This window comes from Hippocampus bargibanti, linkage group LG10, assembly GCF_051943395.1.
Source record: "Hippocampus bargibanti isolate YZ-2025 linkage group LG10, ASM5194339v1, whole genome shotgun sequence".
Classification (NCBI taxonomy): Eukaryota; Metazoa; Chordata; class Actinopteri; order Syngnathiformes; family Syngnathidae; genus Hippocampus; species Hippocampus bargibanti.
In genome coordinates, this window is record NC_142743.1 from 12677611 (window position 1) to 12699578 (window position 21968).

Here is a 21968-nt window from a genome sequence, read left to right on the forward strand (position 1 = left end):
AACGAGATCCGAGGTCCGCAAACATTTCGGCCATTTTTTAGCACTGTATTTTCCGGTGTATAGGGCGCACCGGAGTATAAGACGCACCCACAATGAATGGCGTATTTTCAACCTTTTTACATTTACTGTCAGACGGTGTGTAAAAATGTGTCCATTCATTGTCACTCAAATTGCAGGACCCACCCAATATTGTGTTTTAGGATCACATAAACATTGAAAACGGTGTTAGAAACCTGAGACTATCTTTTTTCAATGGAAAAAAAACGAGTTAATTATAAAGTTACATGGGTCTGGAGTTATCTGAGCTTGAAATGGGGCGGTTGTACAAAATACAATGCATTACACAGATTGGTTTATACAGTGCTTGAACAACAGCTAAATCTGTAACAAAGCGCTAACATGGACAAAAGGCAAATGCTGCCCTCTAGTAGTAGGGAAAAATAATGGCAGAGGTCTGACCAGCGTTTGATCGTCACTCTCTGCAAGAAAAACGAAAACCCGAACAAATTCAGGAATGGCACTCGGGAATGGCAGCGAATGAGTGATTCAAACATCCCTTGCATCAAAAATGAATTAATAAAAAAAACCCGCTCACATGCACACCAAATGATGTTTGCAGATTTTAAAAAGCGTTAATGTCAGATGATTAATCAGTCATCACCTGCTTTTCACCAATCAGTTTAGTCGAGGGGATTGTCGGCTGTGCTTCCAGGAAGTAAACAAACGAAAACCGTACGGAATTCGTAGGCGGTGACGGGACTTAACAAAATAAAAGCGAGCGACAAATAAATGACACCAACCAGCAGTTACTCGTGTCAAACTCAGCGAGAAAAAAACGCCGGAGGTTGTTGTGTTTGAAAGCGATAAACTCTTGACTTCCCTTGTCAACAACAATTCGGCGCACAAGCTCACTGACGAGTAAATAAAGGCACCGTACGTTAATACCCGCCCCTCCAAAAAAAAACCAACGCATTGGCCCACTTTAACGCGTCTGCATTCAAACTTGGCCGCAGTGTTGGCATCGGAGTAGACGGAAGGGTAAAAGAGGGGACGTGAAGGGGTGGAATGGGGTGGGGAGGCATTTGTCAAACGATGCCAAAAAAGAACACCTGGGGGTAGCAGAGGGGAAGAGGGGAGACGGCTCGACTTAAAGTGACAACCCGCCCCCCCAACCCCAACCATGGTGGTACAGCCGAGTCTATTCCTCCACCCCCCCCCCCCACCTGCTCAAGGGGAGGTGTGTGTGTGTTGGAGCGGTGAAGAGTTCACACCGCTTCAAAGGGGTTGTGGCGAGGAGACGTCGTGTCATGTGGGTAGCGCGCAGACTTCACACACACACATCTGCTGCAGCAAACGGACATAAACACAAGTCACCAAATAAGGTTGACGCCACAAAAAAATAAATAAAAGGGGGAGCTACAATAACCGGCGGCAGCTGCGGAGATAAAAAAGAAGACAGAAGAACGAAGCTCAGGTTGAGAAGCTGGGAGGGGTCAGTGAGCGGCCACATACTGAAGGGGGGAGGGGGGTGCAGTGAGGACACCCCGCCCGAAGACAAGCGCGGGATTTACAGTACATGACGCCGGATTACACCACCAGTGTCAATTGACATGGCCGGTTTTGATTGCATTGTGTCGCGTGGCAGTTTGCGCGCGGGTGTCCGTGTTTGGATTCGGTGTGGGTGGGTTTTTTTTTTTTGAGGGGGTGTAAGGAAGGACGAAAAACTAGAAAACTAGTTGGGATTAAAAAGATCCAAATCACTTGAAAATATATTTGCCTCAAGATACGTATTTAATCAGCTTTTATTGGAAGAATGCACACCTGAAAAAATCTGTACAGTATATATCAATAATAATACTAATACTACTACTACTAATAATAATAATAATACATTTCATTTATAAGCGCCTTTTTTGTTTTTTCTGTGGATGAGCAGCGACAGCCACACGTGCCAGCGTTCACTCAACCCGGAAGCACTTCAAATAGAAAGAAAGCTAGCCAGCTGGCTAGCTAGCTAGATAGATAGATAGCTATATCGCGAATACTACTGTATACCCACATATTGATATCCATGCACAAAGAGAGAGAGTTTAACCAGGCAAGAGCCTTGTCTAATCTTGTATCGCCTATTCGCAATTCTAAACCTTTTTGGGTGAGTTAGTTAATTGAGGATTGTCAGCTTTTGATTCCAACGCGCGGGGAGCTAGCATAACATGTGATTCCGCAAGTAAGGCAGCCACGGCGAGATGGCAAGTGGGCGTCGCGGCTGTTACCTGCGTTGATGCCACTCTGTTGGGGCGCGACCGTACATCCCCACCCAGGTTTACCCCACAAACATCAGAGCCCATCTGCTAGTGCGCTTTTAGCGGGTGGCGCCGGGGAGTATTTAGCCTAGCGTAATTAGCCCCCAGACACCAACAGCCTGTTTTTAGTTTTTTTTATGATTACTTTTTCAACAGATGTGAGGGGGGAGTGGGGGTTGCATGATATTTTAGCGTATGATAAGAAACTGAGTGGAGGGTAGCGAGATGTGAGTTTGGGGGGGCTTTAGGGATGGGGTGACCTAGTTAAAAAGGGGATGATGCAATTCACGTTACCACACAATGAGCAAGAGGACATTATGCCAGTGAGTGTGTGTAGTATCGTTTGTATACATTGCTGCCCTTGCAGCATTTCATTATTAGTTCGTTAGCCCATCCGTGGCATTTCGCAATACAGTAAGTTGGAATTTTGGGGCTGTAAACAAAGATTTTTGTTGATGAATCGATGATTCAAAACCATCCTTTTATTGAAAAGGGCATCTGTCCCCCATCTCCTCCCGCCTCGAATGTGATTTGCGTATCATGCATCCTTATTGCATTACGACTGCTCTGCCGCTGACCCCACCGCAGTGGACGTAGAGAGGAGGTGATTGTGCGGACGCTCTTGAACCTCATGACTGTAATCACATGCGACTGTGAAGGCGCTGACCTTTCCCTGGCCCCCTTCTCCTCATCCTTACATCTCCTCCTTTCCCCCACCCCGGGGTCACTCCGGGGTCCAGACTCTTGTCAAGTCTGTCACTCTCCACAATCCTCTCCCATCCACCCTCCCGTTGCCCCGGCAACCACCGGCAAGGCGCTCTGAGGACAGAGAGCGAGTGATCGTCAGACGAACGTCTCGCCATCTTTTGTCTAACTTGGGTCAACCACGCGGCGGCACAGAAAATGATATGAAAGATCCCGTCCGTATACAGCCTATCACATGGAACACAGCAAGCCGTATCCGAGTGCCCTTTCACGCAGCAACACAGCATCGGTGCAGTGCGGTAATGTTGATCTTTACTGGTGAAGACGAAGCATCAATCGGCGAATGATATGAAAGATACCGTCCGTATGCAGCCTTTCACACAGAACACAGCAATCCATATCCCAGTGCCATTTCACACAGCAAACAGCATTGCTGCAGTGAGGTAAAGTTGCTTTTACTGGAGAAGACAAAGCATCAATCGTCGAATGTTATGAAAGATCCCGTCCGTACACCGACTTTCACACAGAACACAGAAAGCTGTATCAGTGCAGTTTCACGTAGCAACACAGCATTGGTGCAGTAAGGTGAAGTTGCTCATTACTGGTGAAGATGAAGCATCAACCTCGTCCGTACACAGACATTTACACGCAACACAGCAATACGTATCGGACCGCTCTTTCACGCAGCAACTCCGCATCGGTGCAGTGAGGTAAAGTTGATGTTTATCAATGGTGATGGAGCAGAGAGAATATACGGCTGTGAAAATGTGTTTTATATCTTGGTTTGATAGTAAAACTTTCAAGTTGGAGGCTCTTCAACTAACTGCAATTCAAATTTTGTTTCACTCGAGGTAGAAAAATGCTACTTTTGGTCCCCACAAAAGGTGATGGCAGCCACAAAGAATTAAAAAAGAAATTCCTGATGCACAGCGGTGAAATAGGAAGATGGACAGCTGGGTGCTTGCAAAGGCTTATTACGGAGTTTTATCGTAAAGCATGCCACCCAGAACGTTTATTTATTTATTTTAATTGCGACGTTTTCCAAATATCAACTCAACTTAGCCTCGTTGGCACACAGTTGACATTTTGAAATTGCCTGAGAGTCACTCTGCAGCAATGGACAAACAACACACTCCGAGTCGACCTGGCATTCACAGCTCATTCCCGACTAAAACAAGGCAGCGGAAGATCCTTTTGTTTTTTGTTTTAAAATGACGCGCCCAATGTCCAGAGGCGAAATCATTTTGCGTCATTAGCACGTAACCAAGGGTTGGAGGGTGGGGGGTGGGCATCTCGGTTGGGTTAGAACAAGTGTTTCATTTTCTAATTTGTGACCTAAAAATGTAGGTATTTATTTTTAGATTGCGGGGGAAATAGTACAAACAATCTTTAACTCATTCACTGCCAAAGATGTGCAAAAATGTGCCCATTCCGGTGCCAGGGTTTTTGTCATTGTCACTGTAATTCCAGGACCCACAGAATATGGAGTTTTAGGACTACATAAACATTCAATACAGCGTTAGAAATCGAATTCCTAAATCATGTGTGTCTGGAGTTATATGAGCTTGAAATGAGGGTGGCTGTCCAAAATACAATACAATACATACATATTGATTGATATAGCGCTTGAACAACAGCTGAAGCCGGAACAAAGCGCTAAAATGGAAAGAAGGGAAATGCAACCCCCCCCTCCCATGGCCAGCGGTTTATCAGCACCCAAGCATGATAAAACAAAATCCGAACGCATTCGGCGCTCGACATCATATTGTCAATTCCCGAACAAATTTGTAAAAGACCTCATATGCTGGATTTATACTTCTGGGTCTGATGATGATTCTGTCATTATTTTTCTTTGCTGCTCAAGTGATATCTGCTTCATGGCAGTGTGAAGCGTCAAACAAATAAAGATTGTATCCTTCTTGTCAAAACGTTTTCAGTCTGGCAGAATACAGCCAAGTACGCAAACTTGCCGTTCGGCCGAACCCGCAGAACGCCAGAACAAAAAATAAAATAAATAAATAAAACATATCAATAACAGCGCGTGACCTGAAAGCGCCTGGAAGAATTCTCACAATAAATGCAATCATTTAAGAGATACCACCACCAAGGAGGTCATGTTGTTTTGAGGCATTTCACACAAATAAATAAATAAATAAATAAATAAATAAATAAATAAATAGTGGCTGTAGGTTGGTGTGCAGGTCAAGGAGGATTTTAATCGTTTAACATTGCTAAGCGCTGCATTTTATTATTTGTATTTTTTTTTTTTTTTACACTTGAAGGTATGTGAGCTACACGCTGCAATTCTAGCAGTCTAGAGAAATGATAAATCGGCACGATCTTATGATAGTGATAAAGGATAGATAGAATAGAAGTTATTACATTTAAATGCTTAGTTTGCCGCCAAAGACAAGGCCCACAATGGAAGCACAGAAAACCTGGGGTCAATCTGAGGTGAACAGACACAGCGTGTTATACTTTCATCTTCATGTAGGAGATCTGGCCTTGGACTAATTTACGACGAGGTAAATTCATTCACAGGACATAATTTAGGACTTTCTAAACTCATTAGCCAGGTTATAAATGTATCCGTTCATGGAAAGAACAACTTATTAAAATGTCTACGTTCTGTTGTTTTATGGATGCCGCTTGCGAGTGTATTCATTTTGTATTGGACTATTTAAACCCAAGTCCGCCGACTTTGACAAGTTTCAAACAATCAATATCATTGTCATCAATACATTCCCAGTACCCTAACATGTCCACGCGCCCACGTGTGTTTTCATTCTACCTGAAAGCTTGATCAGCAGTTCGGAGGCCACTTTCATGTTGATGTCTTGGCTCAGTAAGCTGTTGGCAGCCGGTGGGCTCCCATCCCTCGCTTTGAGGGACCCCGGGCGCTCGGAAGCTGTTATCCCGTCCTGGCAGAATGTCCCGGGGAAGCTTGGCGGGATTTGACACCGGGAGGCTGGTCTTGGACTCAAGGCTTCCTCTGTTTTGGGTTCTTCCTTCACGTGGAAGGGAGACTTTAATGCCTCCCTCTGGTTGGCTGCTGCGGAGAATAAAAAGATGGTGGAATTGTGTTACAATTGACGAGGTGGAGGGTATTCACGTAAAAAAAAGGCAAGCAACGTGAAGTGTATATTAACTCATTTACTGCCAGATGTGCAAAAATGTGTCCACTCCAGTGCCAGGGTTTTTGTCATTGCCACTTGAATTCCAGGACCCACAGAATGTTGAGTTTAAGGACTACATAAACATTTTATACAGCGTTAGAAAACCTTCTTTCAGATAAAAAGTGGCTTAATTCCTAAATTATATGGAGTTATCTGAGCTTGAAATGATGGCGGCTGTCCAAAATACAATGCAATACATACATATTGGTTTATATAGCATTTTAACAACAGATGAACAAAGTGCTAACATGGATAAGTTAAACATTGCCAGAGGCCATAGACAGCACTTTATCGGCACCCAAGCATGAAAAAAAACCCCCAAAACCTGAATACATTCACACAATGGCGCTCTGTCATATTTTCAATTACCGAATGAATGAGTTAATTGGACTGCACATGAACAAAATAATGTACAAAACAATAATTACAAGTCATATGGGAAATATATTTGTAGCATTTCTCAAAATATACCCACCATAATTGTACAAAAAATAAAATGAAAATGTTATCCCGTATGGTAAAAAAAAATCAACCTCGTTCATCACATGGGTGAACAAAATGAATGTAATGTCACTTTGAGGAACACCAGGAGTCTGAACGGTGGTTTGAGAGACACCAACTAACCAACACTATTCTGCTGACTTTACTCTCAACTTTTGTCCTCCTACACATCTGTGATTGCCCCCCCCCCCCCCCCCCCCCCCCATCCCAGAGTGCAACTCAACACACAAGCTAAATCACGGATTTCTCATCCCTATCTGGCAATCTCCGAAGGACATAGCCTTCTGGAGCTTTCTGGAGCGAGCTGTCACACAAACGCCGCCGCTTCACAGATGTCTTCAACGAAACTGGGACATATCTAATCTGCCTTAGATGAATAATTAAAAATTAGCCACGGAGACACCTCCAATAAAACTCCGCTTTTGTCTCTCACGTCGCATCTCATTCAGCGGAGTTCTGAAAACACGACTTTCCAAAGACGACTAGCATCAAATTTGAGTCCAAAAGTACATCGTGTTATGGTGGATTGTTTGTCATGGCAGCGTTTGAGGGCCATCGCTCAGTATCAGAAGCCCGTTCAATTGTCACATGACTCCCCCCCCCCTCTACCCTCACCTAACATCTCGACCAGACAAAGGCCCGCCAACCCTTTCATCCCGCCTCATCCATCAGGGCCGACTCGGGGGGTCCCTCTCTAATTAATGAGTGTCATGCCATCAGGGTAGAAGGGTCTAGCAAAAAAAAAAAAGGGCGGGGGTAGGTTCTATGTGGTGAATGATGCCACAGTGCCACACCATGGCAAGCTGGAGTGCAAGAGGGGTACATGTAATTCAAGAGGGAGAAAAGCCAGCGAGGGGAGTAGGGGGGAGCTGGGGGGGGTCTTAGTGGCATGGCAACCTTCAAATTCACGGGCAGTGGTGCAGGGGTCGCAGCCTGTACCAGCTGGAAATGTCACGTCGTCGGATGTCGGCGGGCGGGCTAAGTATAACCTGGTCGGGCATCTGGAAGGACGTCCTCTAATTAGAAGCGTGTCGGGGCCATGTTTGACCTGACGGGGACAGGACATTTACGCCCCACCTTTTTAACAAAGCATACGTTGAATAAAATAAATTACGTGAGCAGATTCACGGTGTTCGATTCCAAACCCTTAGCTCCTCCCTTTTGTCTTTTTGTTATCATGGAATATTTTGGCCTTAAAATTTTCAGAAATAAACAATTTTTGAGACACTAAATACCAAAAGAAAAACAAAAACAAGCAAAAACACACCAAATTTTCCATTCTAATCATTGTCCTAAAATATTGAAAATTATGGTGAAATTGAGAAAAAAAATTCCACCTGGTGAAGTAATTTTCAGAGATGACCAAAAAGACATGCAGTTTCCTATCTTCCCACTTTCAAATCCCATCTCAAAACCCACCTATTTAAAATTGCATTTTCTGTGTAGCTCTTTCTCTTGTTTCTATTTATAACTGTATTTTATTTATTGTGTTCTATTTGTGATTGGATTTTATTTATTATAGTACCTATGCTTGTCTCTAACTGTAAAGTGTCCTTGAGAGCTTTGAAAGGCGCTTAAAATGAAATGTATTATTATTATTATATATCCCAGCATGCCATGTTTATTACTAACTCTACATTAATGTAGGCTCTCAGTCGTACAGGATTGGTCCATCGATGAAAAGGTTTCTTCAACCGTCATCTGTGCTAGGTGTCGGACGTTTCGCCCCTCATCCAAAGAGCTTCATCAGTGAACTAAAGTTGTGCTGGTAACTCCCTGAAGCTAGCCTTCTGCTGCCGCAACCTTAGGGAAGCGACCACATATCAGAGCAGACCTCCTCTGTGTATATATATATATATATATAGGGGGGGGAATGAAGTCGTGGCGCTTTAGCTCACGAACCTTTCGCCTTACGAAGATTAATTTCGCGAGAATATAATCTTCGCACATGAACTAGTTTTCGGCGGACGAACCAAATCACACAGCGCCACGGTGGCTGGCGCACTCGTTTTCGGGGGATGAACACCAAACGACACGGTCGAACAGCACCACGGTGGCTGACGGACTAGTTTTCCACACCCCCTTTGAGTGCCGATGTGGTTTGCTATCGAGTAGAGTACTTTTGCTATTATGGGACCGAAAAAGACTCCACCACAGGCTAGTGTTAAGACAAAAGGGACACAAAAGAAAATTAGGGTCGAGCAGAAGAAGATCATCGAAAAACATGAACGAGGTGTGCGTTTCTGTGACTTAGTGTCCCAGTACCAGTATGCTAAGTCGACCATTGCTATGTGTGGCTAAGGGTGTTTCTGTGTTGTCGAAGCAACCGTCTCAGGCAATAGAAGAGATTGAAAAACTTCTGTAGATTTGGATTACCGAAAAGCAGCTAAGAGGGGACATTGTGAGTGAGGGTATTATCGCAGAGAAAGCACGGCAACTTCACTCGGATATCATCAAGAGGCAACTACATGAACGACCATCACAAAGGTAAATAAAATGAATTTATTACATAGTAGTTTATTTCTTTAATTACAATACAATAGCACATTTATTCTACATAAAATAAGGTATATTGTGTGTAGTTTTAAGGTTTATTTTTATAGAAAATTATGTTTTATGGGGACCTGGGAATGGATTATTCTTATTTTTAATGGTTTCTTATGGGAACTAAATGTTTGGCAGACGAACGTTTCACCTTACACACACTTTCTGGGAACCAATTAACTTCGTAAACTGAGGTATCACTGGATATGAGAATGTGTCAAGATACTCAAGCGGTATTCGGTAACAGTCGACAAATTAGCCTTAGCCTCTAGCATAGTGAAGCTTCTTCCGAGCGTTTTAACACCTTCCGTAAACAAAAAGAACAAGCGTTCCACACAAGTAACAATTCCATTCCGACAAGGCCGATCCACGCGCCGCCTGCCTTCTTTTTTGATCTGTCAGAATCTCACAAACACAACACTCAGAACAAGCGTCCATTTTTTTCCCTCGCACGTCATGGTGCGAATCGAACCGAGAAGCAGACGGACGGTGTCTTTCTGGGTGACTGGCCATATCCAACTGTTGGAATCTGCGACACTATCAGTCTCTCTTGGTGCTATCGCAGCCTTCTGACACCTGCCACCGACGCTACATACATTGGGTGTTGTTTTTTTTTTTTTTTTTTTTTTTTTTTTTGCTACTTCCCGTTTTTCTCGCCTCGCGCCTTCATCCGTCTCGCTGCCGGGCGCTTGTCCGCCGCGCTTCACCTCTCGCTCGGCGGCCAGGCTCCGCCGTCAAATAACTTCATTAGCTTTCCACCTCTGTCACGCCGACCTGCTCTCCCTCTGACAATTGGCTGCTGTTTTATACCAGAGGAAGAAGAAAAGGGGGGGGGGGGGGTTGTAGAGGGGGGAGGGGGCGTCGAGCAGGTTTTCAGAACGCAACTGGAGATGACAGCGTGCAAGACGCCGGGAATGGTGATACTCTGATGTGGCCGCAGAGGAGATGTATGGACAAAAGAGGTCACACACACACCCTCCCGTGTGCACACTGTCATGTGGAGCAGGAAACGGGAAAGGCTATTCAGATACAGGCAGCGACAAAAGAGACAAGGACTCCAAATCTATCAAAAGCAATGACACCGAGGACGGAGCGTTTTCATGATATCAGCAGTTGCCTCGATTATGAATATTCGTCCGTGCATTTTTTTGTTGACCTTTTTGTCTACTCACGCGCGAAGCTTTTAGGTCACTGAGCAGACGACGACGGCGTTCTGCTGATAAATCGCCCCGTTGACGCGAACAGGCGTTTTTGTAACTTGGCGGTGTCGGGGATGAAGTAGCAAAGCAGCCCCGGTTTTGTCGCAACGCCCTCGCGTCATCATTTATCATAATGGTAATGTGTTGTAACCGCTCTCGGTTAACCAGAGTGGGACAAGTACATCCTTTAATTTTATCATAGCCCCCCCCCCCCCCCCCCCCCCCCCAAAAAAAAAAAAATATTAAGACACTCTTTTTAAATGGTGTCCAAGAAATGTGAATAATTTGCCTGCTTTCAGGTTTTGAATTCTTCTTCATGTGGATGATTAGTTTAGGAGGTTTAGGAGGCGTATTTTTCGCACTATGAGGCATACCTTTGATGAATGACGTTCAATGATACCTTGGCTTACGAGTGAAAACATAATTTTCTACTTTCTAATTTTCGAAGCCTTAAAACTACACAAAATATACCTTATTTTATGTATAATAAATGTGCTATGGTATTATAATTAAATAAATAAACTGTACAGTATAACAAAGTCGTTTTATTTGCCTTTGTGATGGTCGATTGACTTGATGGAATGAGTGACCGGTTTCATCAGCATTAAACACTTGATGAGGAACGTAGCCTTCTTCTTTCACCATCTTGAGGAATGATCCCTTGTAGGTGCTTTCTCTGTGATAATTTTGCTTAGTTCCTCACCAATTGTGTTTTGTTTAGCTGGGTTGATGGCTTTTTGGATCAAGTGTATGAATGGCTTGTGCGGGTTATTTGTGGAGCCTGATTGATGGGATATTTTAACCATGCAGTCGACACTCTGCTTTTGAACTATCAACGTTGAAACGAGTCCAAATTTCACTGTTGTCTATCCATTTTCTCTCTCTCTCTCTCTCTCTCTCTCTCTCTCTCTCTCTCTCTCTCTCTCTCTCTCTCTCTCTCTCTCTCTCTCTCTCTCTCTCTCTCTCTCTCTCTCTCTCTCTCTCTCTCTCTCTCTCTCTCTCTCTCTCTCTCTCTCTCTCTCTCTCTCTCTCTCTCTCTCTCTCTCTCTCTCTCTCTCTCTCTCTCTCTCGTCTGCCTGTCTCTTTAATGTTTCACCCCATCACTGCTGTGTTCTTGACCAATCACGTGGTTTTAACAGAAGACTGGGGGCGGGGAATAGAGCACAAAAACAGTGTCGGCTGCCATTTTCTTGTTAGGAGAACAGGCACGTTAACGAACGACACATCACTCATTGTGGCTCCGTGTGTGTCCCGAAAAATAGTTCGCCAAGGTAAAATTTCATAAAATTTAACGTTCGTAAACCGAAAAGTTCGTAAGCCAAGGGGTTCGTAAACCGAGGTATCACTGTATTTTAAAACAGGATTCCTCCATCATTTTCCTTTTTTGATGTCAAACGTCTCATCTCTCATCTCATTTTCCGTACCGCTTATTCCTCATTAGGGTCACGGGGGGTGCTGGAGCCTATCTCAGCTGTCTTCAGGCATGAGGCGGGGGACACCCTGAATTGGTTGCCAGCCAATCGCAGGGCACACAAAGACGTACAACAGTCACTCTCACACTCACACCTAGGGACAATTTGGAGTGGTCAATCTCCCTGCCATGCATGTTTTTGGAGTGTGGGAGGAAACCGGAGGACCCGGAGAAAACCCACGCGGGCCCGGGGAGAACATGCAAACTCCACACAGGGAGGCCGGACCACGACGCAAACCGGTGACCTCTGCACTGTGAAGCCGGTGTGCTAACCACTCGACTACCGAGTCAATTTCTAATCATCGTGCCAAAAATGGAAAATTATGGCGGAATTGACAAAAAAATTACGCCTTCGGTTGTGAGACCTGTTGCGTCTCAATATTACCGTATTTTCCAGTGTAAGACGCACAGGAGTATAAGGCACACTCCTAATGAATGGTGGATTTTCAAACATTTTCCATATATCAGGCACACGGACTGACTTTAAGGTGCACCTTCAATAAATGTTCAATGAAGTTTTCCAAAATAATGTATAAATATATAAAAGTTTTCCAAATATAAGGCACACCACATTATAAGGTGCTACATTAGAGGCAGGGGTTAGGCACTACTACATCTACGAGGGGGTGGGGGGCAGGTGATCGCAGTTGCGAGACCTGGCTCAATAGTATTTCATATACAGTAAAGTCTCGTTATATCGATATTCAAGGGAGTCCGAAAAAATATCGATATAACGGGACTATCGATATATCCGACCCTGTTTGCATGTAATTTTCTCCGTGCGTGCATAGAAATAGTATCGATATAACCGGGACTATCGATATATCCGATATCGATATAACAAGACTTTACTGTATAAGGCGTATAAGGCGCAGGGTCATCTTCTCAGGTCATTAGTTGGTCGTAGTTGATTCAGTGGTATATTTTGTATGGAATGTATGTTTAAGGCTTACATAAGTCTGCTTAATGGGTATATACGTGTGTTTAAGGCTTGTATCAGTAACCTGTATTGGTTTGTACTGAAAAATAAACATTTAATAAAATATATCTCTCTATAAAGATATGTACATGTACAACTGGAGATAATACTACATATGTTACTACAAAAATCATTGTATATACTGTACCGTTGTTCGTAACTCAAATGTCCGTAAGTAGGGGAGCGTCTGGATACTGCTCCTGTTCTATCACATGTTCCTGTGCCTGTGGTTCTTATTGCGGTGTCAGGATTTTAGTTTTCTTAATATCCTCCTCTGGGGCAACAACAATCATAAGAGCTACAACACCTCCCACCGTGCCCGCTACCTCAATGACAATTACTTACACCCAGCCAAGGTCGAGCTTGCTGTGCCTATGTCAGTGCAGGAGCAGAGGTGAACTTGAATCGGCGCATATTCTGCAAATAAATTTTGAATGTCTTTTTTTTTTTGGGGGGGGGGGGGGGGGGGGTCAGGGTTCAGTAGGAGTTCACTGGCTTGTTCACGTTGGATGCAAGTCCCAGTTTTGCTTCCTCTCGCCCGCTCTCCCTGGCCTGTTTTGTTCAGATGTCACTTCATCTGTCTGGTCTTTACATCTTTCAACCCCTCTCGCCTCATTTGGCCTTGGGAGACCGAGGCAGAGAACCGGGGAGTAAGGGTGTAAAAAAAAGCTACCCAGGAAGATACTCAATCTGGTTTGGCAGGGAGGAATGAAGTTCGGAAATCCCGAGAGTACCCCGCCCCCCCCCTCTCCTGGAACAATGTCTGAAAAAGAAAAGAGTCCCTCCTTTTTCCCGACAAAACAGATATTTTGTGATCAAAGGAACGCTATTCATTAAAGTCCATAATCGTCACATCTTTTTTTTTTTTCCAATTTTTCATGTCCGCCCACGTTCACCTTGAATGACAGCCCGGACTTAAGATGTCCGCCGCTGGACTGACATTGGAAGGGAGTTACCACCGGCTCATCCCTGGAGGAGTCTGATTGCTTGAGTGCGCAGTCTGGGAGTGATGTCCCCCCCCCCCCCGCCTCCCCATCCACACACACACACACTCCCTAAAGGGGCATTTGAAGTCAGGGGCGCAAATGGGGCAGGATTTTTTTTTTCAGTGAGTGAACTGAGTCGTCCTAGTCAACTACCAGCCCCCCTGCTCCACCCCACCCCGCCCCCCGGCGCATCCTGGTTGGGTCACAAGATGGTGAGCGAAGGGCGCTAATCATTCCAAATTATAAATTCCTTTTTAATTATGCATACATTTTTAATTAATCTAATGTTCCTGTGTTTTTTTTCTTTTCTGGAAGATCTCAATCTAATTACATAGCATTAAGCGCCAGATTGGCAGCGGCAATGTCGACCCCGCCGTTGAACCTCACCCAACCTTTTCCCATCAATCTTCTCCCGTCGTCCCCCGAGCGCTTCCTTTCATATTCCGCAACAACACAAATAAAAAAAAAAATCTAAACAGCGTCAAGGCTTGACATTGCCAAACAAGAAGCGCGTGCGTAAAGTTCGCCCAAACAATCTTTACTTCTTTTTTCAAAGCTCCAAAATTCACTCTCAAACAGGATGACGGCTCATTATGATTAGGGGACGTGGAGTCCCAGATTAAAATAAAATATAAAATATTCTTCTCATAAACTTGTGATGAGCAGTTTAAATGAGAAAAAAAAAATCTTTTTTTAAAGCTCCGTTAGGGTGCATTTGAACCTTAGAATTCCCAGTTGGTATAATAAGCCCCAGATGGCATGGTATGAATTTGTCTTCCTTGCAAAGAATGCTGCGCACGCAGCTCGGTGTGAAGGTCTTTACAAAATGCTTTTATGTGAGTTGCAAATCAAGCCCGTTGTGTAGTTTGAGATTTTTACGATGAACTAGTGAGACGGAGTGAGGTGTCACTCTGATATATTTTTCTCCCCATCACAATTACGCCGGTTGATTGTTAAGGATTAAAATTCATTTCCTATCGTATTTTAGAGGATAAAATGGATGGTTCATTTTGCCGGCGAATCGTTTGCTAAATGGCCTCAGAGACGATCGCTAAGACTGCTTTGTTGATGTATTGAAGAGAAATAAGGTGCATATCGGGTTGTCGCTATCAACGACTGTTCCATTGAGGTGTCACGCGGAATACCAAAGCACTTTCCGATTATATGAGAAAGAAAGAAAAGAAAGAGCAAAAAGAGAAATAGAGAGAGCAAGAAGGTGTGTGTGTGTGTGAGAGAGAGAGAGAGAGAGAGAGAGAGAGAGAGAGAGAGAGAGAGAAATAATGAAAAGAGAGAGAGAGAGAGAGAGAGAGAGAGAGAGAGAGAGAGAGAGAGAGAGAGAGAAAGAAGAGAGAAGAGAGAAAGAAAGAAAGAAAGAAAGAAAGAAAGAAAGAAAGAAAGAAAGAAAGAAAGAAAGAGAATAAAGGAAAAATAGAGAGCGCAAGAAAGAGTGTGTGTGAGAATGAAAGAGAGGACAAAAGAGAACGAGAGAGATTGAAAGAAAAAAGAAAGGGAGAAAAGAGAGAGAAAGAAATAAAGAGATAGAGAATAAAGAAAGAAAAAGAGTAACGGAGATAGATAAAGGAGAGAGAAAAAAGAGAGGGGAGTGCGAGAGCAAGAGAGAAAGAAAGAGAGAGAGAAAGAAAAACGAGAGAGAGAGAAGAAGAAAGAAAAGAGAGAGGGACAGAGAGACAAAGAGAGAGAGAAAAAAAAGAGAGAAAGAAAGAAGAAAAAAAGAGAGACAGAGAGAGAGAGAGAGAGATTCTTCAAAAAAATAATTCTACCTGCCGACTAGTAACCGGTTGAGGGTGTGGCCCACCTACTGATCAGATGTCATTCAATTGATTCATTTACAAAACACCAATTCATCCAGCTTGCACTGGATGGACAACCTCTGCCGGAAGGACCGCGGCCAAACCACAATCCAAACTCGTACCAACCTGATAGCTTCATAAGCAGGTCCGTGGCCGTCTTGGTGCTGATATCCGGACTGAAGAGCGAAGCCGTTGTGGGACCGCCGGCACCGACGGCCGGTAGGTCCAAAGAGTTGGCGACGCTCCGGGGTCGCTCCCTGCTGACGCCAAAGGGGGACGGCGCCGAAAGGTCCCTCTCCAGCGGCTCCTCTTTGACGCGGACGTGATTGGAGGAAGCCTCGCCAGGCGGGGTCGACCGCAGCCGGGATTCCGGGCGCGAGGGGGACGCCCGGGTGGCCATGGGGTCGCCCTCGCCTTCCGTGTCGGTGGTGAGCTCTTCTTTGACTTTGACGTCGGTGCGGGGGAAGTGCTGATGGCAGCGCATGTGGAGCTTCAGGCTGAAGTGACGGGACGACGTGAACGGGCAGAGTTCGCACTGGAACGTCTCGCCTCGGTCTTGGTGCTGATGGACCTGCAAGAGGAAGGCCAGGTGTGCGCGTTGTTAATACCACGGCTAGATTCACGTCATGTGATTTCAGGTACCGTTGTAGATCAGTGGAGGGTATTGTTGCGGTTTTTTTCTTTCTTTTTTGGACAATGGAATCACTCGGTGAGGGGTGTCAAACTCATTTTTGCTACAACCCACATTGTAGATACGGTTTCCTCTTGAGGTTCTTGTGAATTTGGGAAAGCCATTTCAATGTTTAATACCGTCCACATACCCTAATGAGGAATAAGCGGTACGGAAAATGGGAGGGGGGACCAACCTCACCTTCATGTGTGACTTGAGATTGTCTTTGCGGGCGCAGCGGAAGGGACACAACGGACACTGGTGGCTTTTCAAGCCTGTGTGGATGACCATGTGTCTTTTCCAGTAGCTTTTGCGCTTGATGACCAGGCCGCATACGGGACACTGGAACGGTTTGCCACCGTCCTCTGGCGAACCTTGAAAAAAAAAAAAAAGGAAAGAGGTAGTGGGGTGAGGGGGGGGGTGTGTGACACAACGGCTGTTAAGTGACATTTACGAAAGCCCAATTAAAATCCAACTTTTATGTACTGTGTGATAATGTCGCAGCTTTGTTCTTGTAAAAAAAATACAATTCTGATTTTTATTTTAAATTATTTGCAGCGCGCTAATGTCTGCAATAAACTTTTATGAAGACCATCGGGGTAAATGCCAGCTGGAAACGCGAGCATGGATTTCAGGTGTTAAAAAATATTATCTATTTATTTATTTCATGTATTATTATTGGATTGGATTTGCCTTTACTAGTCTCGCAGTGGAGAAATTTACATTTCACAACAGTAAAGTTATGAAAGGAATGAAAGTAGAAAAACTAAATACAGGAGCTGCTGGAAATACATTCATTCATTACTATGTATTTATTGATCTATTTGTGTATCTATTTAAGTATCTGTTTATCTATTTCTTTATCTGTTTATATATTTATCCTGTGACTGTAAAGGGTCCTTGAGTTTGAAAGAGGCTTATGAATTAAATGTATTCATCTATCTAGCTATCCAGCTAGCTATCCATCTAATTATTCAGCAAGCTATCCACCTAACTAGCCAGCTAGCTATCCATCTATCCATCTACCTATTTATTCATTTATCTATTTATTTCTTTATTTTTAGCAGCTCGATTATTGTTGTTGGCTTTGTATCCGCCATGCATTACTGCTTAATTGCTGTTATTAGAAAGAGACATGATGGCATTACAAATTCTACGTGGGCCTGTCAGGGATGGGGGTGGGGCTTCATGAGTATTCCAATCGTGTTCGTTGGGGGAAGAAAAAAAACATCTGGTAATCAGTGTTTGGCGAAATGACTGCGCTCAGCCATTCATTGACCTGAGGTGTAAAAGCTCGAGACTGCCTATTTGCAACAATAAATGGCCATCTGCAGCCAGAGCTGAGAGGGACGCCGGGAAATAAATACATACATACATAAATAAACAAAAAAATAAAAACATACTTCAAATAGGTATGCATTGAATGTAAGATATATATGCTACCAGGGTGAAGAGAAGAGCAAATTAACATGCATTTTTTTTAAAGATCACACTGATTGGTATGCTAACGTGTCTTAGCGAAGTAAGATTTTTATGAAAACAACGTTTTAAGAAAAGTGACGCCGTGACCGAAGACGACTGGCTGCAGTACACCTAACGCGTTCAAAGAAATTAAAAACGAAAATGCTCTCCGAAAAAGAATCCAAAAGTACACGTTGCGGTAATAAAACTAATAACAGCGAAAATGCCGTTAGTTTTTACCTTTGGCAATGGATATCATACCTAAACTTTTGAGGTCCAATTGAAATGTGTTTATGTCTGTTTTGCTTCACGTGGAGGAGGAGGAAGGTCAGACAGTCGTTTGAGAGTCGCCGTTGACTTTATTGCACAACACTTAGCGACCCTTTTTTTTCACCTCGCACTCATACGGACAATAATAAAAATCAAAGTCAAATCGAAATAAAAAGTAACTCTAATGAAAAAGGCCAAACTACTTATAAAGTTGGTTTTAAGAACAGTCCTGCAATTTAGAATACGCAAATGTCCTTTGGAGGAATAAGGAGCCATATTTTGGCTGGTTTTAGAGAACATTAGCAAGTAAAATGCTGACATGTTGAAAAAAAAAAAAAAACTTTGGGGACGAATATGATCAGACTTCAACATCAGGGTTGCGGCCCGGGAATGGTCTACGGGTAGTTTGATACTGGGCCGCACAGAAAGAATTAATAACTGACATTGTTTTATTTATTTTCAGAACCTGAAAGATGTTTTATTTAAAAAAAATACCTGGATTCTATGTACAATCCATTTAGAATGTCACTTTTCACGCAGGTTAAAATGAAACGTGGAAGCTAGCAAAATGAGTCAAAAAACATTCGGAAGGAGTCGGGCATAATACGTATATGAATAATTTTTTTTTATATGCGCTTTGTATTTGTGTTGTATCTTGTTTTGAAAGGGAGTTTAAACGTTAGCATGCCGACCAGACAGTGTCATGATTCGTGTTTATTCATATTAGAAAATACCAGTTTTCAAGCAGGTCATTGTATATTATTTTGTTGTATTTTTCCGCACACACTTTACAGGCTCGGTCCTTAACTCATTCACGAATTTATTCGGGAATTGAAAAGCATGACGTGGAGCGCCTTTCATGAATTTGTTCAGGATTTGTTTTGTTTTTTTCTTGCGGGGAGTCCCGATAAAGCGCTGGTCAGACCTCCGGCAATGTTTTTCCTTCCCACGACAGGGGAGCATTTGCCTTTTGTAAAGCCACCCCCATTTCAAGGTCAGATAACTCCAGACTCATATAACTTGGGAATTATTTTTTCTGATGAAAGAAGAGAGTCTAAGGTTTCTTACGCTACTTTGAATGTTGATGTAGTCCTAAACCTCAATTTTCTGTGAGTTCTGGAATTTTAGTGAAAATGACAAAAATCCTGGCACTGGAGTGGAAACATTTTTGCAGTGAATGAGTTAAAAATAGTCTGATATTCAAGCCGTCCGTGGGCCGAAAAATAGTTTAGACAACAGAACTATGTGTGAACATGTTTTAAGATAATATTTTGTCTCACAATGAAAAACGAATAGTAAGTCATGATTGGGCGACATGTTTTGAAAAAGATAATCACGGGCTGGCATGTCTCGGAGAAGAAATCGCCCGCTAATGTTTTCGAGAAAAGAACCAAGAGTCGTTCGGTTGACATGTTTTACGAAACCCGAGATGAATTTGCTAACATGTTTGAGGGCAGACAAAGCAAGGCTAAAAGCAAAAGGACAGAAAAAGAAATGGCACAGTGACATCATTTAACAAGAACCGATTCGGTCTCCAGCCGATTGTTGATTAACAAAAGTGCCTTTGCGACCAGAGCGTTTAAATTGTGTCTTAATAGCTTCTTTTCAAAGGTACGATATATCACGTCTTAGAAAGCACTCTCCTGTTGCGTCGTCTCTTGCATCGACTAACACAACAGCCTTTGGAAAATGTACAGAATTAAATCAACGCCCGCCGGCCAGGGTGTAATGGAAGATTTATTCTACGGGGGTCGCTTTTGATGGTGAAGGGCTTCTTTCTGTGTGGCTCAGTTTAGCCCGAGCCATCACTTTGAATTGCGCCGCAACGAAAACGCATATGCATATCGCGGCACATTTGGAGTTATGCCGTTAAATCAATCAACAACCGCCGCCGCATAAAACCTGCCGTCTTACATTTCTTTTTACACCTATAATGTCTTTCGAGTGGGATAGAGAGACGACAAGCATGTTTGTCGATGGAGGAAAGAAACAGGAAAAAAATAAAATTATTATTATTATTCAAGATTCAAATTAGAAGAATGTGCAAATGCCGAGACTCACATCCCACTCTAGATTTAAAGCAAAATCCCTTTATTTATTTACATTAATTATGACTAATGAATGAATCGACAAATTCATTTTTTATTTATTGTGCATGTATGTATCTGTATTTGTTTGTTTATTTAGTTATGTATCAATTGATTGATAAATTAATGTTAATTGACTGATTGATTTATGAATTAATTAATAAAGTAATTCATTCATTCATTCATTTTTTGTGCATATATGTACCTCTCTATTTTAGACAGTGGTCGCCAGGAATTAGCTTGCAGACCAGCGATAAAAATAAAAAATAAAATGACATCACTGGGTCCACGATCTTAAACCGAATTTATTATTAGTAGCATTATTATTAGTATTAGCATTAGCATCTCAAATTGTTGTTGTTTTTTTTGTTGCTAAGATATAATATTAAAGGACAACCGATGTCTCCGGACAAGTTGTGTCCATAATTTGTAAAATGGCTTCAAATGACTTCTACTGAGCGTATTTTAAAAAGATTCCACCACATATAGCTATACGTATTTTATGTTTTAAGACTTGCGCTGAATATTCAGGAAGTCTTGTTTTTGAGTTGGTGACGAGTCCGTACCTGACGTCACTAAAGGAACGCCCCCTGACCGAAAAAAAGACACATTGTAGCCGTCCTTCCATCACGTCAATGTATTTTGCTGTATTGTTTGGTCTGAAAACCTTGTGTTGCACCCAAAAGCCGCCAGAAGAGGGTGTCCAAGCTCCATACAAGGAATTTATCAGCCGGTGGAAACGGAAGTGGCCACAGGAGGTAGCCATTTTGTGCCTCTTTTCTGGTGATCGTTTCTCTCCAATGTTGCCTCATAAAGGCATGGAATAAATTCTTTAATCTATTGCAAACATGTATGCTTTCCTCTTCAGAATTATTTGAATCATATTCATAACTGGAGGTGTAACAAGAAAGCATATTCTCCGAATCTGAAGCCATTGTTTTGATTCACTAGCATTACAAGACGTCTTGGCGTGACGTCACAAACTGGGGGCGGGACTTTTTGAAAATGCCCAATTCGCAGCTCAATGTTTTGCAGACTTTGGACATTTTAAGTCATTTTTATTGGTGTTTTCATTTGAATAAAAATATCATACTGCGTGTTTTGGGTATTTTAGATGCTGTAAAACGTTTTTCTGATGTCAGTTAAGAAACCAAAAATTGACGTCGGCTGTCCTTTAAGTCAAAACGCTGTCATTGAAAAATGACAATGTCTCCAGTTGAGTGTGTCGGTATTATAATTTAAATGTTTTATTTTTTGGCATATTTTATTTTTGCAGCAAAATTTGGTTGACAAACAAAACGAAACAAGCTGTCGAATTGTGCTAGCGAATCTTTAATTTCCTTTCCTCAAAGTGACGTTCTACGACAGTCTCCCATTTCGTTATAGTTAGCGTGAAAATGGCCGTTGAAAATGCGACTTTGTGACTTATTGAGGTTGACAAATTTATTTTAGTTATGTATTCCACTTTTGACTTTCTTCCTATGAAATGTTCGTATATTATGACTTTCTTTTCGTAATGGTAGTGCTTTTGTATCCGACTTTTTTTTCCACTGACTCTTTCTCGCAGTGACTACTTACTCAATTAACGATCTTAAAAGTCCTTCTCATAGGTCAAATCAATTTGCGGCTTAATTAATTTAGCTTTGTGCGAATACAAATTCAAGAGTGCAAAACAACACAGACGACTACGAGTGAAATGCGGCAAAGAAAAAAATGGAGTGCGGGGAGCTAAATGAAAAAAAAAAGGGATCAGACGAAATGAGCACTAAATGGGCTTTATGGTGGGTGTGTCAATGGAGTGGTTG

The 21968-nt window shown here is 42.8% G+C and overlaps 1 protein-coding gene across 5 annotated transcripts in view; it reads right to left on the bottom strand.

Annotated features, from left to right (window-relative positions):
- znf827 (zinc finger protein 827) overlaps positions 1–21968 on the bottom strand; it is a 66293-nt gene that overhangs the window by 19331 nt on the left and 24994 nt on the right. For 4 of the 5 annotated variants that reach the window (XR_016116203.1, XM_089005925.1, XM_089005927.1 and 1 more), the window contains exons 3-5: positions 16547–16719; positions 15802–16246; positions 5800–6060 (exon numbers count right to left, since the gene is read on the bottom strand). Coding sequence is in view for 4 of the 5 variants with exons in the window: in XM_089005925.1 (XP_088862051.1) it covers positions 5800–6060; positions 15802–16246; positions 16547–16719 (879 nt within the window). In the remaining variant the exon portion in view is untranslated. The remainder of the gene's footprint in view (positions 1–5799; positions 6061–15801; positions 16247–16546; positions 16720–21968) is intronic. The other variant, XM_089005926.1, reaches the window with a different exon arrangement.